Source organism: Rhinolophus sinicus, chromosome 14 (genome assembly GCF_057876585.1).
Source record: "Rhinolophus sinicus isolate RSI-liver-muscle chromosome 14, RSI-T2T, whole genome shotgun sequence".
NCBI classification, from domain to species: Eukaryota; Metazoa; Chordata; class Mammalia; order Chiroptera; family Rhinolophidae; genus Rhinolophus; species Rhinolophus sinicus.
Genome location: NC_142514.1, coordinates 58,107,216 through 58,127,557, shown reverse-complemented (window position 1 = coordinate 58,127,557; position 20,342 = coordinate 58,107,216). Strand labels below are relative to the sequence as shown.

Sequence of the window (20,342 nt, the reverse complement as noted above, 5' to 3'; positions counted from 1 at the left end):
CATTTTTTCTAGGATGAGTTTGCCAACCTAATTGTCAGACCTTGTATGTGTTACCTCTAGGTGGAAGCTCTAAGAGCCAGTGCATGAGCCACCATGCTGTTTTTTCCCTGTAGCGTGGCAAAGAGCAACATCTAATGTGGTGGCTACTTTGTCACCTGAGGTCACTGAGTGATTACAATAATAAGAGTTCCCTTTATGAGTGAACCAGAGCCATAGATGAGATACAAATCTTTGTGGGTTTATGGCACTGAGATTTTGGGGTTTGTTGTCACAAACATACTTTGGCTATCCTGACTGAGACAGACAACTGTATTTTGAAAGTAATCAGATTTCCATCAGAATTATGACCTACCTAGGTAAGGTGAGGCAAAGGAAAAAGATGTCACAGAAGAATAGGCAAGAAAGGGACAGCAAAAGGTAATAATGAAAAATAAATTGAAATGCCTGCCATCTAATAGATAAAAATGGGAGTTTAGGTTCAAGAGTTCTAAGTCTTATATGACCTTCCTGAAAATAATCACTCTTGATAAATGCTAGTGCAAGTTTATTATAACATCATTTGTTTGAAGTTTTAAACGAGTCAAAGCACTAAAATTACATGAGTTGCATACTGATGCAAGCAACAAAATACATATATCACTATTTAATCTCTGATACAATCCAACAAGTTTGAAGAACACAAAATACATTTATTCACGTAAGACATTCATCTACTGTTAAAATGTGTCAGTTAACAAGTTGAAGTCCAACATTACTTATTAGGTGGTAATGTATTTTGATACTCGGATGAAGAAGTAAGAAAATGTGTATTTCCATCCTATAAATTCTGACCTTAGACAGTTTATTAATTTGGAGCAATGATGGTGATACAGGTGAAGCTAGCAACAAGTTTCACAAAAAATTCACTCTATGTACGTATTTAACAAGTTCTCTTGTTTGGGTTGTAAGATTAGGCACAACACCAAAGCAGGTTTTACTTTTTAAGTCTGAAAATGAGCCAACAAGACTGTTTGTTACATAAGACAGATATCTGTGTGTGTGTGTGTGTGTGTGTGTGTGTGTGTGTGTGTGTATGAGTGAACTTTTAGGTATCTTCCACTTCAGCAATACAGATAAGCAGAAGCAAGTTTCTGCCTTTAGAAAAAAGAAATGCAAAAAGCATATTTCTATCATCTAGTTAAATCCATAGTAAAAAGTCTGATATTTGGGGACACACCCACAGCTAATTTTGAGTAAGCATTATTTGTATTTGTATTCATAATCATAAAAACCCATGTGCTGTTGGATTTCTTTCTCTTTTTTGGTCTCAATTTTAAAAAGTTCACTAACATCAGAAAAAGCTTGTTATTTTCAAGTCATTTGCCCAGAATAATGTCCAGAAATAAGATAATCAACTAGTCGGAGGAGTTGCTTAGGTACTATTTTACCCAGTGGCAAGAGAAAGTCAGTTACTGTGTTGGTTTAACTACGAATTTTAAAATAGAGCTTAAAACTTCAAAATTGGTAAACTTGTTGAACGTTGTTCGTACTATTTATTTCCAGTAATCTGAATAAATATACTTCTACTTTGAACATTTGTGTGAAAGTTATTGGGGGATGCTTCGTTCTATTATTCATTATGCAATAAATTGCCAAACTATACTATATATGTATAATACCAGGAATAAAATTCCAAAGTCATATATACATATTATTTCATTTTCCTTGGATGAAAAGTCTAAAATATGTAAATGCATTTTCTTTTACTAATGTTTTTTCAATTTTTTGTGTCTACTTCTTGGATTTAACATCATCATAAAACCAATTTAGTTGCCCTAAACCTGTGCTCAAATAATACAATCCTTCCAGGGTATGCACAGAGTGAGTCCCCTGTCACTCCTCAAACCCTTGCATGCTCATGCATTCCCATACATGGTCATTTCACAATATCTCCTCAATATAGATACACATGGCCAGGGTGACATCATGGCAATAGAGCAATAATTCTCTCATTCGATGACAAGAAGCTGCAAAAAGAAGAGGCCTGGAACTCTCAATAAGAGTTTCTCCCCCCACATCTGTCCTAGGTCCCAATGCATGGAAGTGTTCACTGCAATATCCTACAAAATATAAGGAAAAAGGATGGAGCTTTGGTTCCTTGTGCCTCAGTTCACAGGATACTAACTTCTAAGTAGCTGTAAGAAATACATACCTCCTTTAAATCAACTAAAAGTTCTGGGCTTTATGTCCTCTTGAAACTGAAGAGAACATGTATGTAATAAAATAGCAGTCATAAATTGCAATGGCTTTTTAAAGCATATACATTGGAGATATATCTATATATCTGCATACACAAATATATATGCATATATATACATATATACCACAATAACCAATAGGTAATTGTCAGTTTAAATTAAAAATGTACAAAAGTTTGCAATTTCATGCTCATTTTGCACCAAGAATTTTTGAGATTTGGCGAGTATTTATTGAGCACCTACTATGTGCTCTATAAATGAGAGTAAACTAAATTTGTGGGATTAATCATCTACTGGTCTTAAATTAATTATATCATGTACCAGTGTATATGAGTTTCTCTTCTTTAAACTTAGTGGGGGGAAAATTGTTGTCTTTAAATCTTCAATAAAGCTATTTGCTTAATGTCTTTTAATTTATTCATGAGAATTTTCCAAAATAATGACTTCCAATGTAAATTACCAGTCAAAAACAAAAATCTGTGAACATAATAACTTACGTGTAACTGAACTACACAAATTTCCCAGAGAATATGAAATCAGTCTCACAGGGAAGATTAATTTTAACATGGACCTCAGTTAATGAAGGCAATGAACTCTTTTCCAAAAATGCATTTCACTATTATAAAGCAGAACTACTTCCCCTAGGCTCTGATGGACCCAGGACATTTTGAAAGATTACTAAAATTCTTTGGGTTGAATTATACAAATAAGCAAAGAAAAGGTCTAAAGTATTACTTGGAAATTTGAGGAGAGATTATTATCCCTTGATCTCTTCGTTCACCATTAGAATGATTTCCAAATGCCTGGCTAATTGCCAATCTTCCCCTTGACACTGTAGCACAAGCTTTAGAAGATGCCATCTTACAAATTTCATGAAGCCACTTTCAACAGAAATTTCTGATGTCCCTGTGTGTGTGTGTGTGTGTGTGTGTGTGTGTGCGTGTGTGTGTGTGTAAAAATGGAAAGCAGAAACACATTACCTGCAGATAGTCTCTGTATATTACATATCGATTGTATCTTTTGTCTCTGACACAGAAATGACAACTCAAGGTAAAGTGCCTTTGCCAGTGTTCTTGCACCTATCACTGGGTGTAGGTTCCGATTGTTTGCATTATCCATGGCAGAACTTCAAGGAACTGCTATAATGCAAATTGCTTATACATGTGCTAAGATAAGAGACTTTGTTTCTCTAAAAATTGTTACTGTACACTAGAATTTTCAGAGGAAAGGGGGATTATTTGAAAACGGTGCAAATCTATGACTTACCAAGAAAACCTTCAAACAACAACTGACCTTCATAATATTAAATGCAAGCAGTCATATTTATCAAATATGACAAGGATAGGCTCACTCGAAACAGGTTGCAAGATCAGGCAACCTGACAGTCACACCTGGTGTTTACGGAGGTCATTATAAGCCACAGTGAATCTCATGTGACTCGACCACACTTATATTGACTGAGGATACATAATGAGGGGTAAGACAGACCAGATCAAAAAATGAGGGCGCTCCATCTCATTGGGCCTAGTCTATACAGAACCTCTGTAGAGCAATGACCCCCAAATAGCCATTTCACTGTGCAGGTAGTTTTACAATGTTCTTTGGCAAATGGGCCTAGTAAATGCTTTAGGATTCAATAGTCACTCATTCAAGAAGCACAAATAACACGGATAAGCCCAAAATTGTTTTCAATTTGACTCCCATGGCATTATTTCATCATGTTTATCTCCAGTTGACAAAACAAATGTGCAATTATACAGTTAATTTAACAAATTTCAAAAGCCAAATCTGACAAAAGTGCCCCCAAACTACCCACCAAGGTCTGAATTTTCCAGTTAGGCTTTATATAGCTATACAATTCTTTGGGTTGAATTATACAATTAAGTAAAACGTTGCCAAAACTTTTCTTAATTCTGTCTTCTACCTACACTGACTTACTGTCCAATTAAACTAGGTACTTGCTGATTTATTTTCTCTGCAACTGGTGACTCAGAGATAGCAGCAACCTTTAAGGAATTTTTAATGGAACTGAGCTCCCAAACATGTAAGCTGATGACATCCACTCCACAACAGCGTCTGGCAAGCTTGAAGAGATTCTTAAGGACAGCCTTCCGTAGAAGAATATATACCCAGGGATCTAAGATTTGATTCCACGTTGCCATTCGGAGAGCAAAAAGTGTTGTTTCACAGGTCTCCATAGAATGATTTCCATTTATTCCAATGTTAGCCATAGTCACCTGCAAAACAAACAATATAGGGAAATCAGTTGATAGACATTTTCTCAGTCCTATAGCTTTTATTTTAACTTAACTAGCTATGCTACATAGTATTCACTTCACCTTCCACAAAAGTGATGTTATTTTACAAAATACTGACAAAAAGAAATGAACAATAGCAGACACATTGATGCATACATCTGAATCCTTTGAATTCAAATTGACATCAAACCTACAAAATTTATAACTTATATGGTAAGTCAAATGTACACAAATAGAATAACTCAAGAGAGGACAACCACTGATACTAGTAACTGACCTTTTTCTACTTCTGTAAATGGTAAGTTCAAAGCCAACACACATTTGTACATCTCAATGAAGAGAACTAAAGTGTATTTATATAAAGTATAGGTAAGCTAAAATATACATAAAACTATAGATAAGAGTTTTTAAAAATGAATTTACACCATCTGATATTAATGGCACATGGCATATGATATTTTTCTGAAATGTCACTTTTAGAATACCAATGTCTTCTATTTCATTTTCCCTATCTCTCACCCTAGTCTTAATTTCACTTGGCCAAAACTTCCCCAAAATGCAGTGGAATTTTGTAAGGGCTCTGAGGAAATGAGTTCCCCTCTGTACTACCATTGAGATCTAATGTAGATTTTTGTCTTATATGTCCATTTCCTGACCACCCGTGATGCAAAAGAGATCATTTTGTGGATTAAGTGCCATGAATGGTCCCAGTTACATGTTAGAACTGGTTTAATCACTGAGCCCAGTTTTAACTTCCAAATAAATAGTTGCAGAACACACAAACAAGGCAGAAGAGGAGGGGGGCTGAAAACAATTTGGATAAATAAATAAATAAATAAATAAATAAATAAATAAAAGGTGAAACTGAAAAATTAAGGGAGGCCTGGACCATTATGCCACCAGGATTAAGAGAATATATAACAAAGCCAAATAAGAAGAAAACCAAGTCTTCTTGGTCTTCTTAGTGGACGATTATCAGAAGAAAATGTCTTAACTTGGTCTGATGATACTCATGGTGGAAGGATAAATGTTCCGTATCAAAACCTTCATTATCTACACAACAAAGTATAAACTCCTTAGCCAGCCCCTTGACAATGCATGTGAAGTGCATCTCTACAATCCGACCTCCTCTGCAGATAACCTAAGCTCCAACTGCTGTGAAGACCTTACTTGCCCCAGATGCGCCCCGCCCTTCTGAGCTTTGGCTTCTGTGATTCTCTGTTTTGAACTCTCATTCCCCCTTCCTCTGCCTGATGAACTCCCATCCATCCTTTGAACCTCACCTCCACGAAACTTTCCCCACGTTCACTGAGGTGAGTTAGCTCCTTCCTTTGTGCTCCCACAGCATCCTGTCCGTACCCAGTTATATCACTTACCACACTGCAAGGTAAGTATGCTTTTATTTTGTATATCTATGAGCATCTCTTATTTTTGTTTACAAGATCAAGAAAAAAGCTGACACCTAAGATGTACACAGTAAGTATTGGAATGAATAAAATTGTATTATTTTTACTCATTGAGGTTATGTTTAGAAATCATTAGAGAAACATCTGATCATTCATCACCATAGTCTAATATGCGGAAGCTTAAAATGTTTCTAAAAGTTTTAATATGATAATATCCACCAGTGAAGGATTCCAACCGACATGGCTTGTTGTCACTAAAAGGAGCAGGACTTACAGTCCATGCAGATCCTTTGGGAAAAGGTTCTTTCCCTTGGGGTTCATTTCCTAGGGGAATAATGTATAAACTGCAGGCCTAAAGAGTCTACAGCTAAATAAGGCCAAGAAAGTTTCAACACAGAAAAAAATTACAGTTCCCACACAATAGTACCTGGGTCAAGTACAGACCCTTATAACACTGTTCCCCAAGTTAGTCAACAGGATTCAAGAAATATACCTATATGGGCCCAGTTTCTTTTAGAAAAAAGCAAGGCCATGACCCAATTGGCAGTTAATTTGAAATATTTTCATTTTATATTTTTTCTTTACTCATGAAATATTTGTTGATTATCAGCAGATAATGTGCCAGGAAATGTGCTTGGCACTGAGGACACAATGGCAGACCAAGCAGGCGTGAGCCTGCCCTCGTAAAACTTACAATCTATTTGCTAGGTTTGGGGAGGAGATTTGGTTTAAGAATGAATGAATAAATATTTCTCTTGTCTCATGAGTATTAAATGAATGCGTTTCCTATATGACTAGGTGTGTTCGTGGGGATCTCAGAGCTCCACAGTGTTGTTCTGCATAGTTGGGAACAGATGGTGAGTGTAATTGCATGGAACAGCTGGGCCTAGTTTAGAGCTGTGCAAATCAAAAATGCCTGAGTTACATGGCATGCACTTCTCTGACTCTCCTCTCACCTCTGCAATCAGCAATGTGTCACCAGCCATGAGAGGACATTGAGGTCCTCTGCTGGGGGAAACCAGTACCCAGGCAGTACCCAAACATTAACTCACTCACTCCCTCCTTCCACCCCCAGCTGAGCCTGGGAGAGAGGGTATTCTAGGGTCTAGGTTGTGAGAAGTACCAATCGCTTAGCCACTAACAGAGATGTGGGTGGAATATTTATGTAAAACAATTATCATTAGTACATTATTGATGATGGTATATTATTAAAAATTTGGGACAATCTACATATGCAATAAAAGATAAAGTATGGTAATTTTACATCATGGAAAAAATATGTAAGCATTAATATTTGTAATTCAGGATTAACTTTTTGAAGAGCAAGTTGTATGCTCTCAATTTTGAAAAAAAACAAATATGCAATTTTGTGCATGCATAGAAAAAAGACGGGTGTATTTCAGTGTTTTCACTGGTAAACTCTAGATAGTAGAATGACAAAGGATTTTGATTTTCCTTTGGTTTATCTTGAATTCACTAATTTTTTAGATAGATCATGCATTGCTTTTATAATTTGTACTTTTTTTCTTAAGTCATTTATTGAAATATATAATTGCACTAAAGAATCAGAACGAACATGGATTATTTCTGCATATCTATGTGCATGTGAGTGAGGTGCCACAGAACTGCCTGAAAAATTCAAGCCCTAATAACACTGGCACAAGTGTGGGAGCTGGGTTAAGAATGAGGAAAGTCTGCCATTTTCCATGGACTCTGTCAAGAGTCACTGCACAAGCCTTGAAAGCATTCTTCTCTGGCCAGGTGACACGACCTTCGATTCCAGAGTCATGTATAGATTCTCATCATACACACAGCCTTTCATTTAGTTTATAAGAGCTATCTGGAATTATTATGCGTCATTTTCTAAAATCCCTTTCTTTGGACCTTGGCATGTTAGCGTTGTTCATCTTTGTTAATGATTATTAGAACTCTAACTGAAAAGTAGACAGGGCCAAGTATTCAGATATTCCTTGGAAAAATCAATTAACTAACCTGATACCTCTAAGACACTCAACACTAAGATAAGAGAGAAATACTGAGGTCAAAGACGTGTGTGGGGAGAAGTGTATGTTCATTGTCAGCTGCAAAGAGCAAAATAGGTAACAGTCGCAATAAAATCTCCACTCATGTAGGCCACATAAGACAATTACATCCATTGTTAAAGTCACCAAAATTAATGAATCTGTCAGGCTGCTCTACTCATAGGTAGCAGAGCTCATGTTCACTAAAGTTTTATTCTGGAAGTTATTCCATCATCCCACACATACCCTAAGTCTATATATCTGTTGGTCAGTACCAGGACTCCAGTGCCTGTACATAATTAAAAGCAATGGTAAATTCAAGAATTATGCTTCTGTGCCTTTGAGTAACAATAAAAGTAAACCAATCCAGCAGTGAGTAGTTTTTGAGTGTCTGTTATTTCCAGGCATTGTGCTAGATGCTACTAGTGATGCAGAGATAAATCCTATCTAACATATGGTATAATTTGCTTGTTTATCTTTTTCTTATTACTTTCTCTCACATTAAAATAGACTCTTCTTGAAAGCATATGTTTTTGTCTGATTGATTCTCTGCTGTATGCCCAGCACCTGGTATACTGTAGGGCATTCAATATTCGTTGAATGAATGAGGTCCCTCTGAGGAGAGACTGACAAAAGCAAAGTTATGATGTTATAAGTAACAAAGACATGTAAAATGTGTCACAGACAAGGCTATTTAAGGCTGTTTACTGCTAGCCAGATGCAGTCATTTAAAAGTGTAACTTTTTGCAATTTTTCTAGGATATCAAAATCAGTTATTCAGACTTGACTAATTGTGAACTTATGGTGATTCTACTGCAGTTTGTCTGAATTTCTCCTTGGCACGATTTTTTAAGAAAATTTAAATGAACATATAACCAAAACCATTTCCGGTGGAATGTCCAATTTCTTTAGGCACAAAACCATATTTTAGAATATTATCAACACCTATTTTCATATGAACATTGTCTATGACAATGATACATGGTTCTCATCTAGTCACTGACGCATGTATTTTCACATGTAGTTACCTTATTCCAGGAAGCAGACCATTCCTTTCCTCTTTTCTGTCATTACAGGAGACTAGTTCAGGGACAGTTTTTTGGGGGGAATGAAAGAGTACACAGAAGTACAATTCATTGATTGACAAGTTATTGTCCTTTATAACATTATCATCCAAAGACTGATCTTAAGGTTTGGCACCTGAATTACCACAGAGATAGGGGGCTAATTGTGATTATGCGATTATAATCCAGCTTTAACAGGTGATGAAAAAGGTCCATGGGGAAGCTCTGCCAAGGGATTACTCCATTCCATCTCCATGAGAGAAGTTTAATCTATCTGTTAATTTGGATAACTAGCAACTTAAGCACTATGTGTAAATGGTTGATTTTTAAATGTTACAGTACCTAGGAGTTTTTGCAAATGAGAAATTTCATTTCAATTTAACTTCAATGGCAATTTTGGAAAAGGCACATTATATAAATCACTGAATCCATTTCAATTCAACAGGTGACTTTTAGAGTTAAATATATATGTGGTGACTTAACTAGTGTTTAGTCTTAAAATACGAGATTGTTTCATCTCTGCAACAATGACTACAGGAAACTTCAGAAAAAAAACTTACTCTTGTGACACTACAGAATAATAGGCTTTAAAAGAAAACTTTAACAAATTGAAATGTAGAGGCTCTAACAGGACATATTTTTCAACAATGAACTTTTTTCATACCTAAATTATATAAATTTCTACATTGTTGAATATAGAAGGTAACGATATTTCAATCATTTCCAATTTATTGAATAGTCATTAAAATTAAGGCAGCAGCACTTTGCACATGGTGAATGCTTCAGAGCTAAGACATAAGTATTACAATAGGGAAGAATAAAAGAACAAAAGTGTATGGTAATTCTTATAGCCCCACTCTAGAAGAGCTGTGAAATGTTGCTCACCCCCGCAAAGTATACATCAGTGCTGCAAAATACAAACACTTGTGCAGATTAACTTTTTTCTGCTTGACTTGTTGGCAGAGAACTAACCAATGGCAAAATTGACAGCACATTCCTGTCTCTGCCTAACGACTTTGAAAGTTGCAAAGAAATAAGAAAACAGGACAAGCTGTGTACATACTGTTCTCCCAGCAAAATGGGACAATCCCAAATCATAATACTTTATATGCATCTTCACTCCTTCATGCCACCTGAGGAAATGATGTGTAAAATATAAAATTTTAAATGGAATAGTACATAGAGAAGAAGAAAATGTATGACACTTGAAAAACAAAAAGTTAGTCTTTCTAGAGAAGGTTCTCATTTGCAGAATCCAAGTATTGTCATTTGCTATTTCAGTCTCTTCTCCCAGGCCTGCATTGTTTGGTGGGAAGCTTTATGCCAGAATTTCTAGGAATAACTGACATGGTCCCTTGCTGCTAGTCCTTACAAAATGATGTTGTAATTTATTTTTATGGCACTTTTTGAGGGAATAAAATATAGTTATTTATCCCAATATGCCAAATATAACAAAAAGTAAAATTAAATAACATTGGTATAGATGTCATATCATGTGGTAATTTCTTTAAGGAAGTATAAAATGAATACAATCAAAAGACATGTTCTACAAACCAAACAGAGATTGTACTGAGTTACATACAATGAAAGTAAATTAGGCATGACTGAATGAGAACAAACTACACAGTTAAGAGAATGTTCTTATTACCAACTGCAGACTCTATCATAGAACTTGACCACAATCAAAACACAAGCTGGCACCAATCCACAAGAACTGGCCATTCTGGCAGTTATGGGATCCTGAATCAAGGGAAAGGCAGGAAGTTTCCTGTAAAGCAGAGCACCATGCTATGCGACCCAGGAGTGAGAGATTCAGACATGAATAATAACAAAAGCTAGAACTGAGTATGTCCTTATGCTAGGAAGGCTCTTTTTCTAGTAGAGCAAAGAATCCTCCTAACAACTCTATGACATATTTATTGTTATCTGTATTTTACAGATAAGGAAACTATGTTTCAGCAAGATAAGGGAACCTGCCACTGGTGTCACTGACTGAAGAAAAACATGCCCGGCCCTGTCCTCCTAATTACTACGTTAGCTTGCCCAGGGGCCCTGCAGTTTACCTGCTCAATCTACCAAACTTCACCCAGGAGAATAGAAAAAGCTTCCTAAATTGTGGGAGACCCTTAGAGAGGCACGTTCTGAAGGAACAGAGACCTCACAACAACAAGACCTCCAGAAGGAGGCCCGTGGAATCTTGTTTCAGAAGAGCTGCTGCTCCTGTCAACATGTCCATCCACTCCAAAGAAGCAGCGGGATGGAAGAAGAAAGCAGATTATGGTGTTTCTCTCCCAGAATGGCTGGGAAGGACAAATTTCAGCCTTCCACTTTCTCTGAAGAATTTCTCTCAAATAATTATCTTTCCTGTAACCAGGAAAAAAAGGGAATAGGACACAGATTAACAAGGCAATATCACTTACTTAAAAGACTTCAGGGAGCAAAAAATAGAGATGACATAGAAGGGAGAAGAGCATGTCTATGGAGCCGGAGAACGGGAAAATCAGAAAGGGGAACTATCACGTGGCCTGCACCTGACCAGCAGGCTAACCATCCTGTCCTGCTTGAGAGGACAGAGTAAAAATGTGTAATTGTGTAGGTCAGATTGCATCTGCCTGCATGAGCTCAGTTGTTCCAAGAATGTGAATGCTGGGGAGCTTGACATTACCTGCCTTCAAATTAGGAAATGATAAGGTTAAAACTCCCTCATGGAGCTTGATTTTCAGACCCCGGTAGTAATCAAAAGATAGTAATTAAAGCACACTGACATACTTCGTAAGTACTTTTACAAAATCTACCAGTGTGTTACGTAAATTTAGCATAAAAAGCAGCTAAAGATTAAGATCAAATTGTTTTCACTTTATTTTCACTTTATAAACACGTTCAAGATAGGGTATGGAGATACCCTCTATATACTTTAACCATAATTGATCCCAAGCTGAAGGCAAATCATCACCAAATTACACTGATGATTCACTCATCTCACTAACAGTGAATCTAAGTAATCCAAGCTGAAAATGACCACCGAAAGAATCAAGATGGTTCTCCTTCCCTTAGGAGACTGTCAGCAAAATCTCAGGAAATTTCTTCCTTGTACTATTATAAAACTGTGGCTCCAATTCCACTCCCTTCTTTCCATTGTATAAATTCTCCGTAATTTTTTCCATCAAGCCACCAATGTTTGTGGTATTATTTGCAATACCAGAAAGCCAAGCCCTTCTTCTGTGGTTATAGAGAAGACACTGTATTCTTGAGAGGTTTTGCAAGTAATACCACAAAAATGGCCTCATTTAAAAGAACATGACTTTTCCCAGAATAAACAAGAGGAAATAAACATGTGTAATACACAAGAAATAGGGCTTTGCATTCAGGTAAGTGATTTGATAAAGAAGATGGGTTGAACTACATATCAGATTTCCCTTGTGGGATTAGCCAGTGAAAGATACAAGATCCCAAACCCCTCTAACCTTGAATTTCAAAGGCCCCAAATGCCAAAAGGTAAAATGGTCTCTGGTTGGCATCTTACAGATGAATTGACCTTATTAAACACATTCATATTAAGAAGCACATTATGAAAAGAAAAAAGGTGGTGCTAACCTAAAACGGCAGTTGCTACAAGTTTATGGAAAAGACATCATTGTGAGGAAAAGATGAAGTAATTTAATCCAAGGAAGAAAAGAAAACAGTTTATAAATCAATGATAAAATTAAAAGAGAAGAATTGCATTTCTAGAAGAGAACTCAGTCTGTGACTGGTAATTAAGAACCTATTTCACTAAACCCAAAGACCACCAGAGACCACAATGAACCTGAACTCAAGGAGGCTTTGGTCAAGAACTCTCTACCCTTCGTCGTTTGGCATAGACTAAACACAGACAAAGTCTCTCAGCAAAACTGTTCTTTGGAAGGCCATGGGCATTTGCTCACATGGTTCTTTTGTAACAGAGCCAGTTCTGCTCATGTCTCCTCAAATAAACTACAAATTCCTTTGAAGTTGGGATCCCATTTTAGTCATGTTTATATACCCATATAGCACATGTGCAAAGCCCATGGAAGGCACTCAATGGATGTTTTTCAAATTACCACTGTGTTTCCTAAAACTCAGTACCAAATGGAATAATGGTCACAATAGTAATAACAACAATCACGCAGCACTTTCACTGGACGCTTACCAGGTATCATGTGAAAACTCACATGTCACATGATTAAATGAGTGATATAATCAGTATTTTTATCAATATTGTACAGAAGTTAAAAACTGAAGCTCACTACAGCCTTAATAATTTGCTGAAGGACATGTGGCTAGTACGTCCAAACTCAGGTACGGAGAAATTTTTGCACCCTCCAATAGCTATAGCTACTTACCTAATTAGAAGTAGAGATTCAAGTATAGGCTTAGGAGAGTTAGTATAGTCATATGTTGTGGAGTCATTGGTATAGACAACATAAATAAACATATCTTTGCATACAGTAACTGCCTACTAAATATTGGTAAATGAATGCAGAACTGAAGTGGGAAACTCAATTACTTTTCTAAATCAGGACCTTTTTCAGTCCTAACTGTGGAATGAATACTGATCCTTTCTTCCCAATAACAGAAGCTGGAGAATAGTAAAGTACCCTGACTCAGAAAGCACAGTCACTTCTTGAGTCAGAATTTGGTATGGCGTGTTAGGTGGGGCCATCTCTCTTTCTCTGCCCAGAAAGATTTGTTTCTACAGGGTATTCAAATTTTAAAATATTTTTAGACCCTACAGAAAAGTTCTGCAAAATAAAATGATATGCCTCATTCATGTTTTACACCATTTAAACAATGGGAGCTGTGGTATTAAAATCAATAGTAAAAAATATATATTTTTTTATTCCAGACTCAAAGCCTAAATAAATCCCAAACAAGGGATATGCAAACTCCGGGCCAATGGCCCATGACATGTAATACTTGTTCGCCTATAAGTATATGTATATGTGTGCCCTTCATGCTATAACCACAAATGTAACAAGGGATGAAAATTTCTCTTTTGTAGTAAAATAATTATTAGGGCATTTCAAAGATGATTTCTCTAAGATCAAGAAACAGAAAACTATTTGTAACTAAAACATAGAATCTAATTTGTGTGTGTGTGTGTGTGTGTGTGTGTGTGTGTGCACACGTGAGTGTGAAGCTGTACAAAACCAAAAAATTAACAATAACTAAGAGAATTAAAAGAGAGCCAAATAACTTCATCTCAAAAGCAAAATGCAAATGGATAATTGCATATTGTCAACTACATGAATGCTCATCAAAATGCCTTTTGCTAAACAAGCAGAGAAGATATATTGAGATTATTAACCAGGTAGAATAGATAACATATTACTAAATTTTTCCTTAAAATTTTTGCCACAAATATAATTGTATTTTAAGCCTAAAGGAGAATCATTTTGAAAGTGTTTCCTCTGTTACTCACAAGCTAATCTCTATTAATGATTTATTAATAAATCATTGATAATGATTAATAATGATTTATTATTTGCCTTACCTCCCAATATAAGTTCTAGAAAATTTATTCATTACTTTTGTGTCAAGTGAAATTTCAAGCAAACAACCTTCTACTACAGTCCATGCTCAATTGTAATCCAGCAGCCAAAGTGCTCTTTTTACACCATGCATCAGATCCTATCTTTCCCTTGTTAAGAAACCCTGCCATGGTTTCCAACCAAATTTTAATCCAAACTCACCAATGGACTACAAGGTACTAGACAATCTGACCTTTGCCTTCCTCTCCATCCTCAAATCCTACCACCTTCATCTGTGCTACCCTTGCTCCAGGTAATGGCCTTGGTTTTGTCCCTCGCTACAAGAAGCTCATGTCTACCACTGGGCTTTCTGCTGGCTATTCCCTCTGCCTGACCATCCTGCCCACATATCTACCCAGAGCTGGCTCCTTCTGTCATCTAGGGCTAACCTCATCATAAGGCCTTCCTTGACCATCCAGCCTAAAAGAGCCCCAAAGCCACCTTCAGTCACAGCATTTAACCACTATTCCAGAACATCCTGTTATTTATTTGCTTATTATCTCTCTCTCTCCAAAGAGCCCCTAGCTCCTGGCAACCACCACACCCAGAAGAATTTAACCTCCATGGGAGAGGGCATATTGCCTGCCTTGTCAAGTGCCACAGCCTTAGCACCTTAGAACAATGTCTGACACGTGGAAGGCACTGAGAGAAATATTTACTGAATAAATGAATGAACATGTTATGTGTATGAATAAGCTTTAATCATTTTATAGTGCCATGTCTTAAGTACATGTCTTGGGCTCTCTTTAAAAATCAAGAACTGTGGCATCGTTCAGCTGCAGATATGTCTTGGGATGACAGCAAACAGTAGTGTCTTGATAACAAAACTATCAGATTTTGCAAGATGTTTGGAATAAACAGGCTGTTCAGTGAGAGATGAACATATTTTCAAGATAAAAGTTTGTTCTGTTGTAACCAAAATTCTGAAACTGGCTCCTCATGGCACCCTCTGGTTTTATAATCAAAGCCTCCCTTGTCCCTCAAAACGTTCAGCAAGGCCTTTTCTCCCCTGGATGGGGTTTAATCTTTCAATGACAGGAGAGAAAAAAACATGTCTCGAAGGGTAAAAAAATTCTGCCCAAAAATCTAGGTTATTTTTAATATGCAATACCAATTAACAGATCTGCCATGTTATTTTAATTTGGAAGCTTTTTATTTACCCAGATAAATTAGGACCCATTTAGGTTGGGAACAAAGGAAGGTAGGAGACTAAGGGCATTGTCAATGCACTAGAAGAGAGAAAAGCAAATTTTTTTTTTTTTTAATTTATTAAAGACAGCCTTTTAAGCAAACTTGTTTAAAGATTTTTTTGCAAACTTGTTCAAAGTCAGGCCTATGTCAGTACAACAATAAAGTATAAAACTAATCCTTTTAATCATGTTTATCTTTCTTCACAAATCACAACCAATTCAATGTCTTGAGCTGCCTTCACGTCAGACCTCTTCCCCATAAATCTTGGCTTAAATCTGAAGTCATTTTAATTTTCACTGAAGATTCAGTTATAACATAGAGCCAATAATGTTGTGCAACAATAACATCTGCTCATGCAGCTACATGCAAATAATTCAAGCCTCATATGATTGCATCCTTTTTGTAAACCCTCTGAACATAGTCATAAATATTTTCCAGGTCTGAGGAAATATACAACTGAAAATGTAATATGGATTCAATGGATTAACATTTATAAAGTGTTGAGAGCATTTTCTGGCATATAGTAGTAGTAGATACAAATGAAGGTTTTTAATTAATTGATTCTTACACCACAAAACAAAAATTTCTAAGCAAGAGCTTTACATTTAAAATTATCTTCACAGTTAAGGTTTTATAGCTATACTTCAAGAACTTGACTCTTTTTTTCAAAAGATAAAATTTGTTTTAAGAAAATCCTTATGTGACATCATATGTATTTAATAATCATAGTTATAAGAATGTTGTTTCACTCACTGATTTATTTGCAATTGAAGAATTCTAACAAATGAGCTGCATTTTCCTTGGACCTCTCTAAGTAGTGTACCAGGCAACGCAGGAAGTAGAGTAGGAAAATGTGACATTGACTCTGTCACTAAGGAGCTCCCTATCCATTTAAGAGGTTAAACAGTCACAAAACAAACAGTGCAAATTTTATGATTATGTAGAATTAGATGCTAAATTTTTATCCATAGAAAGAGAGATAAAAATGTGCACTAGAATAATCAAAGCAGGTTTCATGAAGAAAATTATTACAAATTAAATAAAAACAAATCAAGACTATCAGACTTTAATTCTCTCTAATAAGAAAGTCAGATTTGAATCAGTTTAATGTGCTATAGTACCATTCTTCTTAGAGATAATTTTTAGCCACATGGGCATTTGACTACACTTCATGGTAAACCATGCAATTTTGCATTATATTTATGAAAGATTGGACTTTATTCAAGCAATTTTGAAAATAAAAATACCTAGTTACTTAACCAGCATTCATATAGGGGTGTTCTGTTTTACAACTTTTAATTATAAAAGCATTATTAGTTAATGAACATATTTACCTGTACTTAAAGTCATGACAGCAAATTCATCCCTCCCCTCTTCAGTCTGGGCAGATTGAATAGGGAGGACTAAGGCCAAGTTTCTCTCGCCACCCACCACAAAGAAGGCTCCTGACTGTTTGCCACAGATCCAAGTGGCCTTTGGTGACAGATAGAAGAAGGTTAATTCCCAAATACAGAACTTCATCCTCAAAGCTGAAACATTTTTGAGTGGTTGGCCTGATTGTGATGTGGTGTGGAGATGGAGGGTGGGGGGTAACAGACAAATACAGCAGGACTCATTTGGGTTCTATTACTTTGTTCAGTTCCTGAATATACTGGGGCATCACTCAGAAATCACTGTGATGCATGATTTTTTATTGATTGCTTGCTTGTTTCTATATACTGTTGAGTAGATAAATAATCTCTGGGTGAGTTGAATTGTTTGAACTTGAGTTTTAGGCAACCATGTAAAACAAACCAAGAAGTCCAAGAGAAAGGTGGCACCAATGCTGTGGTCACATATTAATGTCAATTCATACTCAAGGGAGGTATTAGAGACCAGGGCACTGATATAGAGAAAACAGGTTATTCATTCATCTTTACAACCAAATATGAAATGGCTTGCTAAACAGACGACATGGAAATCCACATCAATCTAAAACTATGTAAATAAGTAAACTGGTTTTTATATTCCTACCATTTGCTCTAAACCAGGGGTGTCCAAACTATTTTCAACGTTTTTTACCAAGGGCCATATGCGGTAAAATACACAAACAGCCGGGCCACTCACTCAAGGTGAAGTATGTATTGCCTCACCTGGTTTATTTAAGTAAAGTAAATATATTTTTGGAATTTGCTGCGGGCCAATTAACAATGGATTGCGGACTGCAGTTGGCCCAGGGGCCGCAGTTTTGACACCCCTGCCCTAAACAGACAAACCTAAAGTGGGCAATTAGGAGAAGGTAAACAGCACACAATGGAAATTACTCCTGGACAAACTGCTATCTTCTCTACCATCCAGGAAAGCTTTTAGCAAGCTGGCTTCAGCATCTGTATCCATAGATGAGCCTGATATGAGCCTGGAGATGAATTAAAAAGGCAAAGATCTCTAAATGCAGTGCATTTGGAACTGCTTGATATATTTTTGTTGATGGAAAACAGCAATTCTTTATACTCCCTTCCAATACCATGCGATGTGTCTACCTTATCTGTGCTTGCACTTTCAGGGGAGAAAAGAGTCACCACACATCCTATAAGAGCTTTAAAACCACCTCATGCTATCAAAATTTATAATGACTACAGAGTTTTTCAAAAATTCTTCGGTATGTCAGGTAGTTTTTTTGGTTCAAAAATTGCATATGGAGAAATACTGAAATTGTCAGTGACAAAATGTCATTATAGAATTGTGTAAAGATTAAACTGTATCAGAAATTAATTCTCTGTTCACTGCAATGAACACAGGAATATTGATAGAGATATCTATTGCTACTTTTGTGTTGCAAGTTGGGGGGCGGGGAAAGCTTTTATATTAGGAAATGAAGAGTAAGAAGGCATTCACAGAGTTCTTTCTTGCTATATGCAGCTCTAGTCTATCTTTTCCCCCAAAGAGCACATCTCTAATTTAAGCAGATCCAAAGGATATGCTCGGTTGGAGGAATATTCTCTGAAGTTTCTCCTATTGCTCAGGTCTTGAACAATTCCAAACTAAAATCTCAAGCAGAACTGGATGAGGGACAGGCCAGTTACAGGTGCTGAAGTCCGCTGTTGTCTGAGGCAAATTCCTAGGTCTTGGCAGAACTGACCTGCATTCTAAACAGGAAATTTACCCATGTTCTTCCATTCATTGACTCCCTTCTGATTTAACGTCACACTTCCTAAATTAGCAGGATTGAAGCAGCTATCAGAATACAAGCAGCAGACTATAAGAAGAAAATTTACTCCCTGCATTGTATTTTTTTTTTCAATATTGTAATTCTAGAGCCTAACCAAGAGGTATTGGGGCATGAAAGAGACAGGGAAAAGCTCTAATTGTTCTGTTTGAATGTTATGATGATACTGTATTCCATTAATAAGAATGGTATTAAAAGTTTCTTAGACTATACCCAAAATAGTAAATGCACAACTAAATCCAAAATACTCAAAAAGACTATTGCTATTATTACAATAATAATACCTTCATATGAGATAAAGAATTCAAGGCAAAATGTATTGAAGTGGAAAGAGAAGTTTACTTTATATTTATAAGAGTAATTCACAACAAAGATAGAATATTCTGACATGAATTTTTCACCCCTGATGACATTACACTGAAATCTACATAATTGAAACCCACTGAAAACTATTAGAAACACAAATATAAACCAACAAAACATGAATGTAATGAAATTCTAAGTTCTCATACACATTATTTGACAGGACAGTTAGAAAAAATAAGGAAATAGGGTTCTATAAATAATAATCTTGATTTAATAGCTATGTATTGAACTTTGTGATTTTAAAAAGAATGTAGATTATTTTCAAATGCCCATAAAAGATTTACAAAATCTGATAATAAGAAGTTAACTAATTTGAAAACAGTACGATTAATCAGTCTATATAAGAAAATTTTAAACTCTTGAACTAGACAAGTGTCTGGAAAAGCTAATTTTAAAAAATATATAAGTGTTATATGAAATGTACAGGAAGTGGGGAATGACTGTTTAATGGGATTTCCTTTTGGAGGATAAAAATGTTTTGGATGAGATAGTAGTGATGGTTGCACAACACTGTGAATGCACTAAATGTCACTGAATTATACCCTTTCAAGTGGTTAAATATAATAAATTTTTTATGTGAATTTTGTCACAAAAATAAATAAAAAATAAATGTGCCAAGATCAGTGCTTTCTTAAATACTGTTATGAAGAAACTACAAAATTATTATTTAAAACATGATTTCAATAATAGAGCAGCTAGATCATGATCATGAAAGGAAATACTCTATATTGTAATTGACAAATCGAATACAAGTCTCAATAAAATGTGAAGATGACAGTTGTAGAGAATGTTAGAGTTAGATCAATAGGATGAAATAAAGGGTCCAGAAAGATCCAAACATATTTAAGAATTTCTGAAATGATACAGGTAGAAATTTAAAACAGTTGCAGAAAAATCATTCAATAAATGATTTGGGGACAACTAGCTAACCATTCAAAAGAAAATTCATATTATTAACTTGCAAACTAAACCAAAATAAACTACAAATGTATTAAAAACATAAATACAAAAAATGAAAGGGCAGAAGTGCCATAAGATAAAAGAG

General features: G+C 35.8%; 1 protein-coding gene across 1 annotated transcript in view; it reads right to left on the bottom strand.

Annotated features, from left to right (window-relative positions):
* Nucleotides 1-519: 519 nt before the first annotated feature.
* PTGFR (prostaglandin F receptor) overlaps nt 520-20,342 on the bottom strand; it is a 33,745-nt gene continuing 13,922 nt past the window's right edge. Inside the window, exon 3 of the mRNA XM_019743318.3 lies at nt 520-4,474. Within this exon, the coding sequence (XP_019598877.1) occupies nt 4,172-4,474 (303 nt within the window). The 3' untranslated portion in view covers nt 520-4,171. The remainder of the gene's footprint in view (nt 4,475-20,342) is intronic.